The 18,270-nt window shown below is 46.0% G+C and overlaps 1 protein-coding gene across 1 annotated transcript in view; it reads right to left on the bottom strand.

Moving 5' to 3' along the window:
* The window catches only part of MYO3B (myosin IIIB), a 297,619-nt gene that overhangs the window by 114,974 nt on the left and 164,375 nt on the right, over positions 1 to 18,270 (bottom strand). Inside the window, exon 24 of the mRNA XM_081181948.1 lies at positions 133 to 212. Coding sequence (XP_081038074.1) covers positions 133 to 212 — 80 coding nt within the window. The remainder of the gene's footprint in view (positions 1 to 132; positions 213 to 18,270) is intronic.

Genomic DNA, 18,270 nt, shown 5'->3' on the forward strand with positions numbered 1-18,270 from the left:
AAACTCCCGATCCCCTGCTAATGTAAACCAAGTGGACGTGAAACAGTAAAGGATCTGGCATTCGGAATAACCACAGTGCATTACAGATCACTTTTTCAAATATGCAGTCAAAGGCATTGCGTGTGTACGGACCTTGATACGACCAGCACTGAGCTGTGGAGGCAAAGACCTGGATGCCGCTGTCACTCTGGCTCTCGCCTGAGCCAAGTTGCCTGTTAAAAAGACAGAGGAAGGAGGGAAGGAAGGAAAGCAAAAATTTAGACAATGGGCAAAAAGCCCAGGAAAAGCAATATCTGCAAGACACAAATGAATGCTACCTGATAGCTGGAACAGGCCAAGAAGAGGAAGGTTATTGCAGAACTTATTGTATTACATAGCAATGAGCTTTGCACATACAGATCTATGTATACCACCTCTAAGGGGCTGGTGCAGGATTGCACTCTCTGCAAAAACTCCAATATGCCATTTCCCCAGTAGGGTTGCCAAATTTTGAAGAGCAAAAAAGAAGACACATTTGCTGACTTCAACTATGGACGTCTACAGGGCCGCATTTAGGTTTGATGAGGCCCTAAGCTACTGAAGGTAATGGGGCCCTTTATATGTCCAGCTGTCCTTTGTCAACAACAAATTGTTGCTGGTTTTGTGTTGAATATATGCTATATGGTAATTTATGGACCTAAAAGATATCTAAAGCCATTTGCACATAACAAAATATGTACATCACAGGAGCCTACACAACACAAAACAAAACACTGTTGATGTATGTAGGTTTTATTTATTTTTTTGGTTTTCTATCTTATATTTTGGAAATGTACATCCAGTTTATTTTTTCTTTACATTTTTTGGAGCCCCCAAGAGAGTGGGGCTCTAAGCTACAGCTTGTTTAGCTTATACATAAATCTATTACATGCAAGGAAGTTTCCCAATGGCCGAACATTCAAAAATGTGACCTAATTTACCCTCCTATCTGTACCATGATGTGGAAGACTCAAGATTCTATCCCCCCCCCCCATTTCTTTGTACAGTCGTATCTTGGATCCCGAACGCCTTGATACTCAGACATTTCGGCTCCCAAACCCAACAAACCCGGAAGTGAGTGTTCCGGCTTGTGAACATTCTTTGGAACCCGAACGTCCGACGGGGCTTCTGCAGCTTCCAATTGGCTGCAGGAGCTTCCTCCATCCAATCAGAAGCCATGCTTTGGTTTCCGAATGTTTTGGAAGTCTAATGGACGTCCGGAATGGATTCCGTTCGACTTCCAGTGTACAACTGCATTATATAAAAAGGTTGTGTGAATATAGTCCATGGGGGCTACTGCATCTTGGCTTGGTAAGCGTCCGAGAATCTGAGTTGTACCTAAGGAGGAGATAGATAATGAACAAGTGATCGCTCATCAGCACTCGCATGCACTGCTCAGAATCCACTGCGCGTGGATTCTCAAGATCTCTGATGCACTTAGGCGCCACCTCCGACTCAAAGGTTATGAGAACATGATAAAACCATCATTGATTTTCTGACATTAAAACTTTGCTTGCTCTTCAGATGTAAGTGGCTTTCCCATTGTAGCAGGATCTAATCTGGATGATGTAGATTAACCCATGGGGGGAGGTTGACCTGTGGAGAATTTGCCTTGGGGTGGGATAAGAAGCTTGAACTTCATGACCTTCTGGGGCTGCGATTTCAAAGGCCGCCTTGACTAATCGGTTAACAATAATGGGCCTGATCCAGCCCAAGTTAAACACCTTGGAATCCCATCCCATCAAAAAGGAAGATTAAGTATGTGCTTATGTTTATTCTTCTTGAAATCAAGGAGACTGAAAAGTGGCCAGCTTTGTTTGGATTGTGCCCATTTTGTGTGATAGATGTTGGGAGTCAACAGACGTATGTTGATTTATATGGAGAATATTCATTGACAACTTAAATATATATAGAGAGAGGGGGGGGTGAGACAGCTGGGAGGGGGATTTTTTTAAAATAAAACCTTGGAGAGGAAGAAAGGAAGTGATGTGGCCCATTCATGTGCAAGCCATTCCAGATACATTTCAAAGTTTTTTAGTGAGTGGCGCACAAGATGTCCAAATGTTTTCTCTGGCTACATATCTTCAGAGGCTAAACTGTGATTAATAGCATTGAAAGAACCCTTTGAAGGAGGATTGGTGACATCAAAGTCCTAATCCATGGGTGGCAGGATTTTTATAATGAGTGGGAAGCATTTTAACACATTTCAAAGGATTTACGGCATGAATAAACAATAGGCCTCTGCAGATGTGCCACACACCTTTCAGAAACATAACACACAAATAAGTTTCCATTTTAATTTAAATGTAAATAAAGTGTTAACACTTCTTTCAGATGTTAAAAGTGCCTTGTTTGCGGCAACTCCCGTTTCTCCCTCCCCTCCTTGCTTTACAGAAAGCATGTTAATTCTGAACAGCCTTCTTTATTCCAAAAATCACACCCAATGGTATATAACTGGAAAGGGGAAATATTAAATAAACAAAACCAGAGTCCACGTCTAGAATGTAAGTAATCACCCAGGAAGAAAATTCAATTAGCATAGTGGCTGTGTTATACTGAAAGGACATTTGATGTTCTCGCTTGCATTGCTAGTAAGCACTTTCGTAACTCAAAATATAGAGATTTCAAGGACAACAGTGGATCATCATTCATGTTCAGTTGTTTGTTTGTTTGCTGGCTTGTTTGTTTTTTAAAAAACAGGCTATTGGGTAGAACGAAAAAAATGCTTCCTTTTGTTCCAACATCTGGGAACTAATAATTTCTTAAAAGGTTTAGATAGCCAATACCGATCCTCAACCCTTGGATGCTCTCCACAGAATTATTGTTTTTTATTGTTAAGGCACGTTTAAAAGAAGATACTTTTAAATTATTTTTCCACCCCTTTGGTTTAAAGGTTTGCGGCCAGAACTATTCCTTTTTTGGCTAATGTGTAAGCAAGAGAAGGGCTCTATAGAGGAATCTATATAATTTGTGGAAGTATCATGCCAAAAATGTAGAAGATCGGGTGCAAACTGTGCATAACATGAGTTAAAGCACACACAAGCACACACACACAATTTTGAAAATGGATAAAATCATTTATAGTGCTTGTGGCGTCAGCCCACCGGCTGCATTTTTTATATAAAACATTACTTCACTTAGGCCACTTACCAGAAGTCAAGCCCCATTTAACTCAATGGGACTTTTCCCAAGAAGACACATACAGTGGTACCTCGAGCTACATGCGCTTCAGGTTACAGACTCCACTAACCCAGAAATAGTACCTCGGGTTAAGAACTTTACTTCAGGATGAGAACAGAAATCGTGCTCCGGCAGCGTGGCGGCAGCAGGAGGACCCATTAGCTAAATTGGTGCTTCAGGTTAAGAACAGTTTCAGGTCAAGAACGGACCTCCGGAACGAATTAACGAATTAACCCGAGGTACCACTGTACGCGGGTGGCGCTGTAGGTAAAACCTCAGCGCCTAGGACTTGCCGATTGCATGGTCGGCGTTTCGAATCCTCGCAGCGGGGTGAGCTCCCATCTATCGGTCCCAGCTCCTGCCCACCTAGCAGTTCGAAAGCACCCCTAAGTGCAAGTAGATAAATAGGTACCGCTTTATAGCAGGAATGTAAACGGCGTTTCCGTGTGCGGCGCTGGTCCTGGCTCGCCAGATGCCGCTTAGTCACGCTGGCCACGTGACCCGGAAGTGTCTCCGGACAGCGCTGGCCACCGGCCTCTTAAGCGAGATGAGCGCGCAACCCTAGAGTCGGACACGACTGGCCCGTACGGGCAGGGGTACCTTTACCTTTACCACTGTATACAGTTGCAAGGATGTGGGTGGCATTGTGGTCAAACCACTGAGCCTCTTAGGCTTGCCGATTAGAAGGTCGGCAGTTCGAATCCCCACAACGAAGTGAGCTCCCATTGCTCTGTCCCAGCTCCTGCTGACCTAGCAGTTCAAAAGCATGCCAGTGCAAGTAGATAAATAGGTACTGCTGTGGCGGGAAGGTAAACGGTGTTTCTGTGCGCTCTGGTTTCCATCACGGTGCCCCTTTGCACTAGAAGTGGCTTAGTCATGCTGGCCACATGAACCGGAAAGCTGTCTGCAGACAAACGCCTGCTCCCTCGGCCTGAAAGCGAGGTGAGTGCCACAACTCCATAGTCACCTTTGACTGGACTTAACCCCCCAGGGGTCCTTTACCTTTACCTTACCTTTACAGTTGCACCATTCGCCAGGTACTCCAGGTACCATAACGTACCTGGAGTATGTTATGTAAATAATTATGTGAATACTTCAGAGCAATATCCAAGAAAAAAGACAGCAATAATTGGGTTCCTTCCTCAATCTTGCACAGATTTCACAAATATACCGCACCCACCATCAACTGTGCTGTTGTGCAACTCTGCTTTATTTCAGTGGGTTTATTGTCGAGTGCTTCTACGCCACATTTTGTTCTAGGAGTATTTGCAATGGTACTTTTATATAGCACACAAGAACAATATTGTTATTATTTAAAAAAAAAAAACAAGACAGAGGGGAAGTTGCTTAAAGCTGGCGCTTTTTTCTACATTTAGGTCCAGATTTTTCAACCTTTTACTCAAGAAACAAGACATATTATTATGTCTTCTGCTCTTTTCCGAGAGGAGCGGAGTTTGCAAAAGAGCAGATATTCTAATTTTGCTACTTAACTGCAAAGCTTGCTGCTGAAATCCCAGGAGGAGAACAGCTTAACTTTTACAGACACTAGCATAATATATGTTGCGTGATAGAGGCTAAAGTGCCTATATATACCAGAAACACTTTCGATTCTAAATGGAATAGCTTGCAAAAAGATAATGAATAAAACACATTATGACTGTTGCTGCTTAGTCCACACGTGTTGCCAACCCATCCCAAAGGAGACCTGATACAGAACAGCTATGATGAATAGCTGAAATTGTTGATCTAACCACTCTTTCAAAATCTCCTTCATAACTAAGGCCAAATTAATTTGGCAGTAGTTGATACAGAGACCGGGGGGGGGGGGGATCCAGAAACAGCTGTTGATACATTTGAGAACTCTGCAAAAATATTTCTTTATCCAAGAGAACTGCATTTACTGTAGCCTAAGTAACCAGGACGGGGAGAACAATTCCTCTGACTTATCAGAGCTGTTGTTGTTGTTGTTATTGTTGTTGTTGTTGTTAATCTTTATAGCCCACATTTCTTCCAAGTTGGAATTCAAGGCTGCTTACAACATTTTAAAATGTCATAAAACACAGAGCAATAAAAACAAACCGGTTAAAAACAATAATTGAAATACAATTGCCCTGACAGCAGCCTTGTGATCAGAATCAAAACTGTACCTTAGTTTTGAAAGGCTTGTCTGAATAGGAAGGTCTTAGCCTGCTGGCAGAAGGATAACAAAGAAGGAGCCAGCCTAACCACTCCTGGGAGGGAATTCCATAATAAGGCAGCAGCCACAGAAAAGTCTCTCTCATATATATCACCACCAATGCACTTCTGATATTGATGGAAAGTGGAACTTAGCACCCAGGCAGGTTCATATAAGGAGATATGATCTTTCAGACTATCATTGTTTCAAAGCCAGGAAACCACGGAGGTTGGATATCAGTTCTTATATCTGAAGTGGCATTTAGGTTCATGCTGGTGAGCAGCTTTCCCCTTATATAAGCTAAATTAGCTACTAGACAAACAGAAAGATTGCATTCCAGAAGCATACAGTTTTGAGGGGGAATAGTTACCCATACCCTCCAACATTTCTCCAATGAAAACAGGGATGTCCCATTCCATAATGAGAATTTTACTACTTGTATCCCACACATCTTACTGAGTTGCCCCAGCCACTCTGGGCAGCTGTCAACATATATAAAAACATAATAAAACTTTTAAAAACTTCCCTATACATGACTGCTTTCAGACGGCTCGGGGATCGGATAACTCCATACCCTCCAACCTTTCTCCAATGAAAGTAGGGACATTCTAAGTAAAAGGGACATTCTGGGATCAAGTCAGAAACTGGAACAGCTTCTCTAAATCAGGGGCATCCCTGGAAAATAGGGATACTTGGAAGGTCTTGTTACCACCCCTTTAATTAGTTGCTCCCCAAAGTACCCAACCATGAAGTGTGAGTACTGTATTCTTCGCTCTATAAGACGCACCTGACCATAAGAAGCACCTAGTTTTTAGAGGAGGAAAACAAGAAAAGCCAGCAAGAGCCTCAGACACACTCGCGCAGCGCGGCTCTTTAAAGATAGAGCGGCTCTTGCTGGCTTTTCCGGGAAGTGGGAGAAGGGACTGATGGGCTGCCCTACATCCTTTCTCCCAACTCCCTGAAAAACCAGAGCAAGCTGCACAGCTATCGCTAAAGCCAGCAGAAGAAGAGGTGCTGCGTAGCTCTCGCTCTTGCTGTGCTGGCTTCAGCGATAGTTGCGCAGCCTGCATTCGCTCCATAAGACGCACTGTGATGGCCTGGGAGTCTGATTCAGAGGCTGAACCTGAGGAATTCCAGCCTGCACAGGAGTCCCCGCCTCCAGGGCCGGCTGAACCGGGGCAGGGCCTTGAACCTGAAGGGCCCTCACCTGTGCCGGATCCTCAGGAGCAGACACCAGCTAAATCTGCTCTAGCTCCGGAAGTGATCGAGGACCCATTGCCTGCAGGTGCTCCTCTCCCAGCCCTGTCAGGGGAAGCTGAGGTTGCCTCTGGGTCCAGTAACCCTCCAGCCTCTCCTGAGCTGCAGAGGCTCAGGGCAGAGAGGCGGAGGGAACTAAGTTCCTGCAGGAGGAGTGCTCGCTTCCAGGCCAGGAGAGGCGAGTCACCTGTGGACCAGGGCTGCCCTATGCCTCAGAAGATAAAGGCCAGCCCACCCAGTCCCAGGTTGCTGGAGCAACATCGTTGGTTACCTGTTCCTGCCGGCACCCTGTCCTGCTTTCTGCCAGAGTTCCTAACCACGCCGCATGGTAACCCCCCCCCCCTGGACCAGCACACGCACACACATTTTCCCTTACTTTTTAGGAGGAAAAAAGTGCGTCTTATGGAGCGAAAAATACAGTACTATTCAACGCTGATGCTACTCAGTTTTGAGCAATTGAAAAGAGTAAAATTTGTATGTGTGGGTTGAGGTTTTTCCCAACAACAACAACAATTTATTATCTATACCCCACCCATCTGGCTGGGTTTCCCCAGCCAGTCTGGGCGGCTCCCAACAGAATAAAACATCAAACATTAAATACTTCCCTAAACAGGGCTGCCTTCAGATGTCTTCTAAAAGTCAGATAGTTATTTATTTCCTTGACATCTGATGGGAGGGCGTTCCACAGGGCGGGTGCCACTACCAAGAAGGCCCTCTGCCTGGTTCCCTGTAACTTCATTTCTTGCAGTGAGGGAACAACCAGAAGGCCCTCAGAGTTGGACCTCAGTGTCTGGGTTGAACGATGAAGTTGGAGACGCTCCTTAAAGCGGTATACAAATTTTACGAAATAGATAATAACAGCAATAAAGGAAACAAAATTCCAAACTCACTAACAGGAAAGCAGGCATGCACATTCAGAAGACCACTGACCTTTGGAGCTTGCTGTGTGGTGAAGGGGCACTGAAGGTGGACCTTGTCAAAGCAAAGTACAAAATCAGAGCGCGGCCAGCACCACCACTATCCTCACAGAAAACACTGAATTGAGAATATAAATAAAATCAAGACAGACATGGCAATTAATATTCTAGGCATCATTGTTTTATGCTTTACTAGGGAATTTTATATCAATACACATACACAATCACAAACATACCAAATGGTTAAGCTGCCAGCATTTTTCCCTGGAATGCTAGGTTTCCCAGAGAAAAATCACATTTTACTACATAGGCAGCAGCTGTGACAATGAAATATTTTGATAGCGCAGACATTTATTGAATTGAAACTGAATTTATTACAGGGCTTGTCCTAGAAGGTATACGAAGTGCCTTAAAGTTAGGGAATCAAATCTATAGAGCAGTGCAAAAAAAGGAGTAAGTTCCAAGAGGAAGAATGAATAATTCTCTTGTCATATATATATACCGTACTTTTCCGTGTATAAGATGAGGGTTTTTTTCTTCTGAAATTATGCCAATTATCTTCTGAAATTATGGGGAGGGTCGTCTTATACACTGATAGTGCATGAGGGGTGTGTGGGATTGGTTGCTGCCACGACCCGGAGATTGTCAGCGGCTATTTGACATGTTATTGGTGGCTGTGGCAAGGGATGGTATTGTTTTGCTGTGGCAATTGGGAGGGCGATTAGCGGCTTCTGCTAAGAAAAGCTCAACAACTGTGGGGCACACTCCCCCAAAGAAAGCTCAACAACTCTGGGCAATCTCCTCCCATTTTCCTAGTTTGGAGTCCGCCAAAATAGGGAGCGTCTTATACACAGGGGCGTGTTATACACGGAAAAATACAGTATATCTCTGGATGTCAGAGCAGCAAATTTAGATGCATGCATTATGTAATGGGAATTGGGGTTGCTTGTGCGTAAACTGCAAACTGCTCAAAGCTGGTTGTATAGCTAAACCTTTCCCTGGTTTGACAGCCCTTACAACGCGACTGTCTCAGTCACTGGCAGAATCCGTGAGTGGGCGTCTCCTAAACTTCCTCCAACATAGAAATTCTTTGATGCCAAGTCTCCTCCTAGATTCTCTGCGCGGAAGCCTTCTGAACAGCGTGGGCGTGCCAAGCGGAGGTCCTGTGCTCTCTCCGCTGATTTCACTGGAAGAGCCTCGGAGCCTCCCCTCCGCAGTACTCTCAGCCTCCCCTTTCTCCCTGGTGTCCCCTGGATTTCCTTCCCCAGCGGAAGCTCTCTCTCTCTCCTTGCTAGTTCCCTCCCCTGCATCATTGGAGCGTCTTACCTCTCCTCTTGCCTCTAATGGCAGTTCCCTGACACATTAGATGGTATGTCTAGCAACCCAGCTCACATTTGTGAATTGTGCAGACTACACAGGTTTTCTTCTTGCCATGTTTTCAAAGCTAGCCAATGGATACAAGCAGCACCTTTTTAAAAGTTCCTAAATTTAAATGAACGGTAACCACTTGTTTCTCTCTGCCAGTCCAAAAATTAATACTAAAGGAAAGCAATGTCTTTCTGCAGAGCACAAAGACTCTGCAGAGCACAAAGCTGGCAGCAATTTTGAATGCATTTAGGGTAAAATGGACTGTTGAGATAATTATTTTGCATCCTTGTTGGAGATGGGGATAACCTGACATTCACTTATTCATCCAAGACAATGACTATCTTTCTTTTTATTGCCCTTAGAGGAAAACCACTTGTTTGCCGGCACTGGGTGAGGAAGTCCCTTAGAATCCTAGAATTGTAGAGCTGGAAGGGACCCTGAGGGTCATCTAGTCCAACCCCCTGAAATGCAGGAATAGGCAGCTGCCTCATACATTATCAGTACCGTGCTCTAACCCATGGGTAGGCAAACTAAGGCCTGGGGGCCAGATCCGGCCCAATCGCCTTCTAAATCCGGCCAGCGGACGGTCCGGGAATCAGCGTGTTTTTACATGAGTAGAATGTGTCCTTTTATTTGAAATGCATCTCTGGGTTATTTGTGGGGCATAGGAATGCGTTCATTTTTCTCTCTCCAAAATATAGTCCGGCCCCCCACAAGGTCTGAGGGACAATGCTGAAAAAGTTTGCTGACCCCTGCAGTCTAACCAACAGAGCTATCCAATGGGCAGCCTCCCTTCTGAGAGGGAGTGTAAGGCCACTCCAAAAATTTGCTGTAAGTAGCTTTGAGCTCAGATTTTTAATGGAAAGGTAGCATATAAACACGGAATAAAATAATAATAATAATAATAATAATAATAATAATAATAATAATAGCCGAATAGCTTCCAGGGGCAGTTCACAATACCATACAAAACAGTAAAGTCAGTACAGTCATATCTCATGTTACGTTTTCTTCATGATATGTTTTTTTTCAGGTTGTGTCCCACGGCTGAAAGGCTTACTTCTGGGTTTCGCCACTCGCGCATGTGCAGAAGCGCCAAATCGTGCTTCGCACATGCGCACAAGCGCCAAATCGTGCCACGCACCTGCGCAGATATGGCGCTTCAGGTTGCGGGCTTTTCATGTTGTGAACGGGCCTCCGGAACGGATTCTGTTCGCCACCAGAGGTACCACTGTATAACCCAATTGTACTGAGGAGATATATCACCATCTTCAAACACAGTGGAACCTCGGTTTTCGAACGTAATCCGTTCTGGAAGACCGTTCGACTTCCGAAGTGTTTGAAAACCGAAGCATGCATTTCTGGAAGCATTTACTTATGGAAAACTCAATACAGAAGCCACGTGGCACATTTGACTTCTGGAAAGGGTCCGAAAACTGAAGCAGTTACTTCCAGGTTTTCGGCGTTCGGAAACCGAAACGTTCGATTTCCGAGACGATTGAAAACCGAGGTTCTACTGTATCTTAAGGACTGTCACATGGAAAAGGGAGAAAGCTTGTTTTCTCTTGCTCTGAAGTGTAAGACTCAAACCAAGTTACAAGAAAGGAGATTCTGGCTACACATCAGGAATAACTTTCTGACAGTAAGCTGTTCGACAGTGGAAACGTCTCCCTTGGGAGGTTTGTGGACTCTCCTACCTTGGAGGTCCTAAAGCAGAGGTTGGATGGCCATCTGTCATGGATGCTTTAGCTGAGATTCCTGCATCGCATGTGGTTGGACTCGATGATTCTCGGAGTCCCTTTCAATTCTACGAGTCTACGCTGATGTGCATAGTTGGGTATCACCAATAAGCATTGTCTTGCACTTGCCTTCTGTGCACATTTCAAGAAGATGGTGATTTCAGACTAGAGCAGGGTGGCTAACCTGTTGCCATCGCACCAAGTTAGTCACCCTTGCCATAAAGCTCAAGCCTGACCCACCATATCTGTTTCCTTCTCTATATGCTACCATACCAGAGAGGGTGGCTTCTCAGAGCCTTAGCAGCAGCAGCAGTATTGTACAGCCATACATGCCTGTGACACAAGTTAATTTGTGAAGCCTAATAATAATAATTTATTTGTACCCTGCCCATCTGGCTGGGTTTCTCCAGCCACTCTGGGCAGCTTCCAACTAAGAGTAAAAATACATTAAAATGCCACACATTAAAAACTTCCTGAATAGGGTTGCCTTCAGATGTCTTCTAAATGTCAAGTAGTTGTTTATCTCTTTGACATCTGGTGGGAGGGTGTTCCACAGGGCGGGTGCCACTACCCAGAAGGCCCTCTGCCTGGTTCCCTGTAACTTGACTTCTCGCAGCAAGGGAACCGCCAGAAGGCCCTCAGCACTGGACCTCAATGTCCGGGCAGAATGATGGGGGTGGAGACGCTTCTTCAGATATACTGGACCGAGGCCATTTAGGGCTTTAAAGTTCAGCACCAACACTTTGAATTGTGCTCGGAAATGGACTGGGAGCCAATGTAGGTCTTTCAAGACTGGTGTTATCTGGTCTTGGCGGCCGCCCCCAGTCACCATTCTAGCTGCCACTTTCTGGATTAGTTGTAGTTTCTGGGTCACCTTCAAAGGTAGCCCCATGTAGAGCGCATTGCAGTAGTCCAAGCAGGAGATAACTAGAGCATGCACCACTCTGGCGAGACAGTCCAGGGGCAGGTAGGGTCTCAGCCTGCATACCAGATGGTGTCCAATCAAACCATTTTTTTCAGATTTTCATAAAGCTTCAAGGTTGTACCACAAGAAAGCTGAAACTAGCCCTCAAAAGTGAGGCACAACATACTGGATGTTTGCTGCGATGCTATCTACTGCCCATGTCTCCAGAAGGTTTGGGCCTATCAATGTTTACTCTGTAATCATTATTTAAATTTAGCTCAAGGAGTATGCTGTCTGCTCAACAACCAAAGCTAATTTCCCCCCTTCCTACACTTATTTCAAGGCTATTTTTTTGTTTTTATTTTGATTATGTATTTTGTGGTTTTATATTTTGATTTTATTCTGTGAACCACCCTGAGACCTCCGGGTATAGGGCGGCATATAAATTAAATAAATAACAACAAGAATAAGGCCACTCCACTTCCCTGTGGGGCGGTGTTGCGGGCAGGCCACGTGCTCTCGCCATGCAGAGCAGGGACACGGCAATGCCCCCGCGTCATAGGGGAGTCCCGGCCGCATCACGCTCCTGGCTGACCAATCCGGTTGGCCGGGGGCGTGGCTTACTGTAATTTAAGCAGTCGCTTAAATTAAATTATTAAATTATTAAATTAAATTAAACCCTGGGGAAGCTCCCAATTGATGTACATCAACAGAGCTCCCCCTACTGGTGGTTGACCCTTACTGGACTACCTGCAGGGTGGGCAGGAGTCAGATATTGTTGTTGTTGTTTAGTCGTTTAGTCGTGTCCGACTCTTCGTGACCCCATGGACCAGAGCACGCCAGGCACTCCTGTCTTCCACTGCCTCCCTCAGTTTGGTCAGACTCATGTTTGTAGCTCCGAGAACACTGTCCAACCATCTCGTCTTCTGTTGTCCCCTTCTCCTTGTGCCCTCCATCTTTCCCAACATCAGGGTCTTTTCCAGGGAGCCTTCTCTTCTCATGAGGTGGCCAAAGTATTGGAACCTCAGCTTCACGATTTGTCCTTCCAGTGAGCACTCAGGGCTGATTTCCTTAAGAATGGAGAGGTTTGATCTTCTTGCAGTCCATGGGACTCTCAAGAGTCTCCTCCAGCACCATAATTCAAAAGCACCAATTCTTCAGCGGTCAGCCTTCTTTATGGTCCAGCTCTCACTTCCATACATCACTACTGGGAAAACCATAGCTTTAACTATAGGGACCTTTGTTGGCAAGGTGATGTCTCTGCTTTTTAAGATGCTGTATATAGTCGGTTCAATTCCAATGCCTAAGCCAATACCACTCACATTCTGTAACCAATAAAGTTGTGGCCTTAATTTGCCCATTAGCCTAAACTACTGATGTCCATGTTATTCAACAAATGGGGGGGGGGGGTTCAGGGCCTTGACACGCAAACACATGCTCATGACTTCTTTTGGAAATAACTGAATAGCATATTTAAAAACAATACCAATTGCTGTCCAAGGCTACCTTTCCTGTGCCAACAAACCTTCTTACAGACAGACTAGATAACAAATCAATGGGAGGGCCACATTCTCCATGTTTCATCCTGGCAGCCCTAGATACTCTCCCCTAGCCTCTTGGCGCACGGAGGGGATTTTCCTGATTTCTCTCTGCAGGAATTATTGCTTGAGAGATTTTAACTGTGAACATTTTCCAGTTCAGCTCAGTTTCTGCCAGTTGTGAGGTGAAGGATAATCGCTGCAATCCCATGCACACTTCTCCTGGGAGTAAGCCCACCAAAAGCCGGAGGGATTTTCTTCTGAGCAAACACGTGATACACTGCACTAAAAAAAAGGCACTACATGATGGAAAACAACTGGACATCCAACTCAACCCTGAGTTTGAAGGGAGGCCCAATGAAAGCCCACTAAGTGTAATAAAAACTTCATATAATCCCAGACCCAGTTAATCTATATTTAATCAAGTTCGCTAATGTCCCACATCTGCAGACCAGTGTAGTTCACAAATGTTCCTTTGCCCATCTGTGGTTTAAGGCCTGCTCTTTGTGCACAAAGCACTGGCAACACGGCAAAATACAATTAATTTTTACAAGCTTTTTATCATATGGGCCAGACATATAGAAGCAAGAAAAGCCCTTAAAGTTCTAAGGCAGGCACTATAGACTTTCAATTAACTTTCTCAATTCTTGGAAAATATACATTTTGATTTATCTATAAATGGAGACGTTATCATTGTAATAGCTTTGTTACTGGTCCATTATATTGGGGGGAAGGGGGGAGAAGTCTGCAGTTATCTTTCAGCCAAGAAAGCATGCAATTCCAAACCTCCATTCCATTTTATTATGAGCAGAATTAATAAACTGTAAATAGCTTTGGAGTCGTTCCCCCCCCCGCTTTGATTATTCATGGAAATAAAAAAAAGGAGAAGCATAAACTTAAGTGGAAGCATATTACGTTTAAATGAATGTATACGATGCGTATCAGGCCACGGAATAAATTCTGTACATACATCAATCACGTTGAGATTGGAATTCAAGTGGCACAGTAAAAAAAACAAACCCCCGAACAATCTGTGATCTCTCTCAAAGTGCCATTTGCTAAAGAAGATGCTGTTAAACCAGCCTTCCCCAACTCAGCACCCTCCACATGCTTTAGACAATAAGTTCCATCAGCCCCAGTCAGCATAGCCAGGGATAATGGGAGTGATACCAGGCTGGGAAACACCGTATTAAACCTTAACAGAAAAATAATAATTATGAATAGGCCACAGTCCTTCAAGATTTCCTTCTCCTGCTTATCGACACCGCTTCCATTTGCAGCAACACAGCACTTCTGAGACCCTGCTTGCAGAGTAGGCAGTGAAAGGGGTGGGTGGGCACAGCGGTGGAGCAAGGCGATTGGGTGCCTGGGGTGGCGCTCATGCCCTGCGCCCAGGAGGGGGGCCAGCCGCCTGTGGGGTGGGGCCAGCTGGTGCAGGGCGCTCCGCAGGGCCTCCAAAAAGTGAGAGCCAGTGTGGTGTAGTGGTTAAGAGCGGAGGACTCGTAATCTGGTGAACCGGGTTCGCGTCTTCGCTCCTCCACATGCAGCTGCTGGGTGACCTTGGGCCAGTCACACTTCTCTGAAGTCTCTCAGCCCCACTCACCTCACAGAGTGTTTGTTGTGTGGGAGGAAGGGAAAGGAGAATGTGAGCCGCTTTGAGACTCCTTCGGGTAGTGATAAAGCGGGATATCAAATCTTCTTCTTCCAAGAAGTCTGCCTGCCCTACAGCTGAGGGGGAGGCAGCGGGGCAGACCATTTGGGGCAGCGTGGAGCCTGTGGGCACCCAGCCACCATGTCAATCCCAGGAGAGATGCGTGGCTGGGGTGTGCTGCAGGCCCCGTTGGTGAGTGCCGCCTGGCATTTTGTCACCCCCCTCAGTGGTGACACCTGGGGCAGCCCACCCTCACTACACCCCCTTCCTCCGCCCCTGTCCACGATTGGAGACATTGCTACGGCTTAGTCTCTTGTAGGGTTAAGAAGAAGAGAAGAGTTTGGATTCGATATCCCGCTTCATCACTACCCGAAGGAGTCTCAAAGTGGCTAACATTCTCCTTTCCCCTCCTCCCCCACAACAAACACTCTGTGAGGTGAGTGGGGCTGAGAGACTTCAGAGAAGTGTGACTAGCCCAAGGTCACCCAGCAGCTGCATGTGGAGGAGCGGGGAAGTAAACCCGGTTCACCAGATTACAAAGTCCACCGCTCTGAACCACTATACCACACTGGCGGTCTCTTGGTTGCAACCAGTGGTGCAACTGGGACTGGAACTCAGACATGAAGCCCAGGAACCTGCAAATGGGACCCAGAGAATGGCAGGTGATAGGGGCACTTGCAAACAGATGGTGCTTTGATTTAAGTGAGTTTAAATGGCAAGACTGCACACGCTTTTCCTACATCAGGGTTGGCAAGCTGCATTTTGCTTTGCTTTTTTTTGCTTTAATATATCAAAAACGTAGACACAATTGTAAATCCGCCCCCCCCCTTAAGTCATGGGTCTAAAATTACCTAGCTGCACCACCGATTGCAACCTGACAGCTTTAACGCTGTTGCCTTTACAGCCTGCTAGGGTAGCCCAATGCAAAGATGGACAGGAATCCTGCCTCATTAATATTTGTGCAGAAGAGGGAATTTTAGCAGCTGCAGCTTGCATGACCTGCTGAAATTCCCTCTGTTACATAACTGTTAAATGTGCAGGAGCTCTGTCCTCTTTTTTCAACAGGCCATCCTGTGCTCTGCCTGTAAGCTTCCTGTGGAAACAGAATGCAGGGCTAACTAGACCTTTCCACTCATGCATTAAAAAAGGTAAAGGATCCCTGGATGGTCCAGTCAAAGGTGACTATGGGGTTGTGGCGCTCATCTTGCTTTCAGGCCAAGGGAGCCGGTGTTTGTACACAGACAGGTTTCCGGGTCATGTGGCCACAGCATGACTAAACCGCTTCTGGCACAACGAGACACCATGAGGGAAACCAGAGCAGCACACGGACACACCGTTTACCTTCCCGCCACAGCGGTACCTATTTATCTACTTGCACTGGCGTGCTTTCGAACTGCTAGATTGGCAGGAGCTGGGACAGAGCGACAGGAGCTCACTCTGTCGCGGGGATTCGAACCACTGACCTTCTGATTGGCAAGCCCAAGAGGCTCAGTGGTTTAGACCACAGTGCCACCTGCATCCCTTCCTCATACATTAGAACTCTTTTCGCACACTGATGAATTACCATATTTTCCGCCCTATAGGACGCACTTTTTCCCCTCCAAAAATGAAGGGGAAATGTGTGTGCGTCCTATGGGGCGAATGCAGGCTTTCGCTGAAGCCTGGAGAGCGAGAGGGGTCGTGCGCACCGACCCCTCTCGCTCTCCAGGCTTCAGGAAGCTATCCGCAAGCCTTGCAAGCCCGGCGGGAGTTCCCGCGGGCTCGCAAGGCTTGTGGGCAGCAGCCTGCAGCCCGAAGCACGGGGTGCCCTCCGGAGGGCGTCCCGTGCTTCTCGCAGGTGTCCGCACGCCTTGCGAGCCCGGCGGGAGTTGCCGCCGGGCTCGCAAGGCTTGCGGATAGCAGCCTGTTCTGGGGGCTAGGATCGGGGGAAGCTCGGGTTTCCCCTCGCCCCAGCCCCACGGCCGAGGTGCGCCCTATGGGCCGGTGCGCCCTATAGGGTGAAAAATACGGTAGCACACAGTTCAGTTCTAATTTGTGCTGCACAGTGCTACGTTTTCAGCTGTGAAACATCTTATCCCTTTCCCCTGGGAACCAAGTTCAGACCTAGAGTGATTACTGTTGCTTTCTTTCTTTCCTGCTCATCTGTTACATTTATCTGGTCATGATAAATGCAAGCACCTGGGGTGCTTGTGGTGTATCAAGCTAAATATATCCCTGCTTCAGACTGGGGTCAGATCCACACAATACAACTAAAGGACTTTCAATGCATAGTGAAAGCACATTTCTTTCCCCAAAGAATCTCAGGAACTGTAGTATCCCCCTGAAAGAGCCATACTTCTCCAGGCCCTCAGCAAACTATAGCTCCCAAGATTCTCTGGGAGAAGCTTTAAATAAATGTGCATCCTAGCCCAGAAAGGATATCCAAATCTAAATGCAATTCTCCAGTGTGGAAATCCCAGGAGAGGTAGTGCTGTTGCATTTCACTCTGTTTTAAAGGTAAAGGGTAAAACGACCCCTGACCATTAGGTCCAGTCATGACAGACTTTGGGGTTGCGGTGCTCATCTCACTTTACTGGCCGAGGGAGCCGACGTTTGTCCACAGACAGTTTTTCTGGGTCATGTGGCCAGCATGACTAAGCCGCTTCTGGCAAACTAGAGGAGTGCACAGAAACGCCGTTTACCTTCCCGCCGGAGCAGTACCTATTTATCTACTTGCACTTTGACGTGCTTTTGAACTGCTAGGTTGGCAGGAGCAGGGACTGAGCAATGGGAGCTCACCCCGTTGCGGGGATTCGAACCGCCGACTTTCTGATCGGAAAGTCCTAGGCTCTGTGGTTTAACCCACAGCACCACCTGCGTCCCTCATTCTGTTTTACTCACCTGCATATCCTTAGAGCTTAGGAGCAGTAAATGATGCCACCAACCCAAAAGCAGGCTGATTGCTTCTTATTCATGAGGAACTATGTGTTGCATATTTTTTTTGCAACATTTGAAACACCACCTTCTCCCTTACATTTCAAAACAATAAATAAATGAACGATGGGCTCCTAGAACTAATACGTTTAATGTTATTGTAGAGATTGTCACATTAGAATCTTACATTCACAGAGCGAGTTTGCCTTTTCAATTTTGTTTACTACTGCTTCAGTTCTGCTGTTGTAAGATTGCAGTCCTGTAAACACTAACCTTGGAGCAAGTCTCGCCGAATCGAGTGGGTAAACGTGCTCAGTAAATAATATACTCACAAACAAACAAAATGTTTTCTGTGATGATGTCAGCATGGTAGAGAGTACTTAAAAAACCCCAACACCTCTCCAGAACAATATTTAGAAAATATATTTTGTAGAGGCCATCCTTTTCAAAGCAATTCTTTGCTCTGTGATAGCACCACCTAGTGGTACATTCTCACACAGAATGGAGTTACTGGGTCCCTATCAGCTTAGAAAATGCAAAAATGCATTTAACCAGTAGTATAATGAGCCCCTTTCTCTATTTTCAAAACAGTCTATGCTGCACAGCAAC

Source organism: Podarcis bocagei (assembly GCF_964188305.1).
Source record: "Podarcis bocagei genome assembly, chromosome: 1".
In the NCBI taxonomy this organism is placed as follows: Eukaryota; Metazoa; Chordata; class Lepidosauria; order Squamata; family Lacertidae; genus Podarcis; species Podarcis bocagei.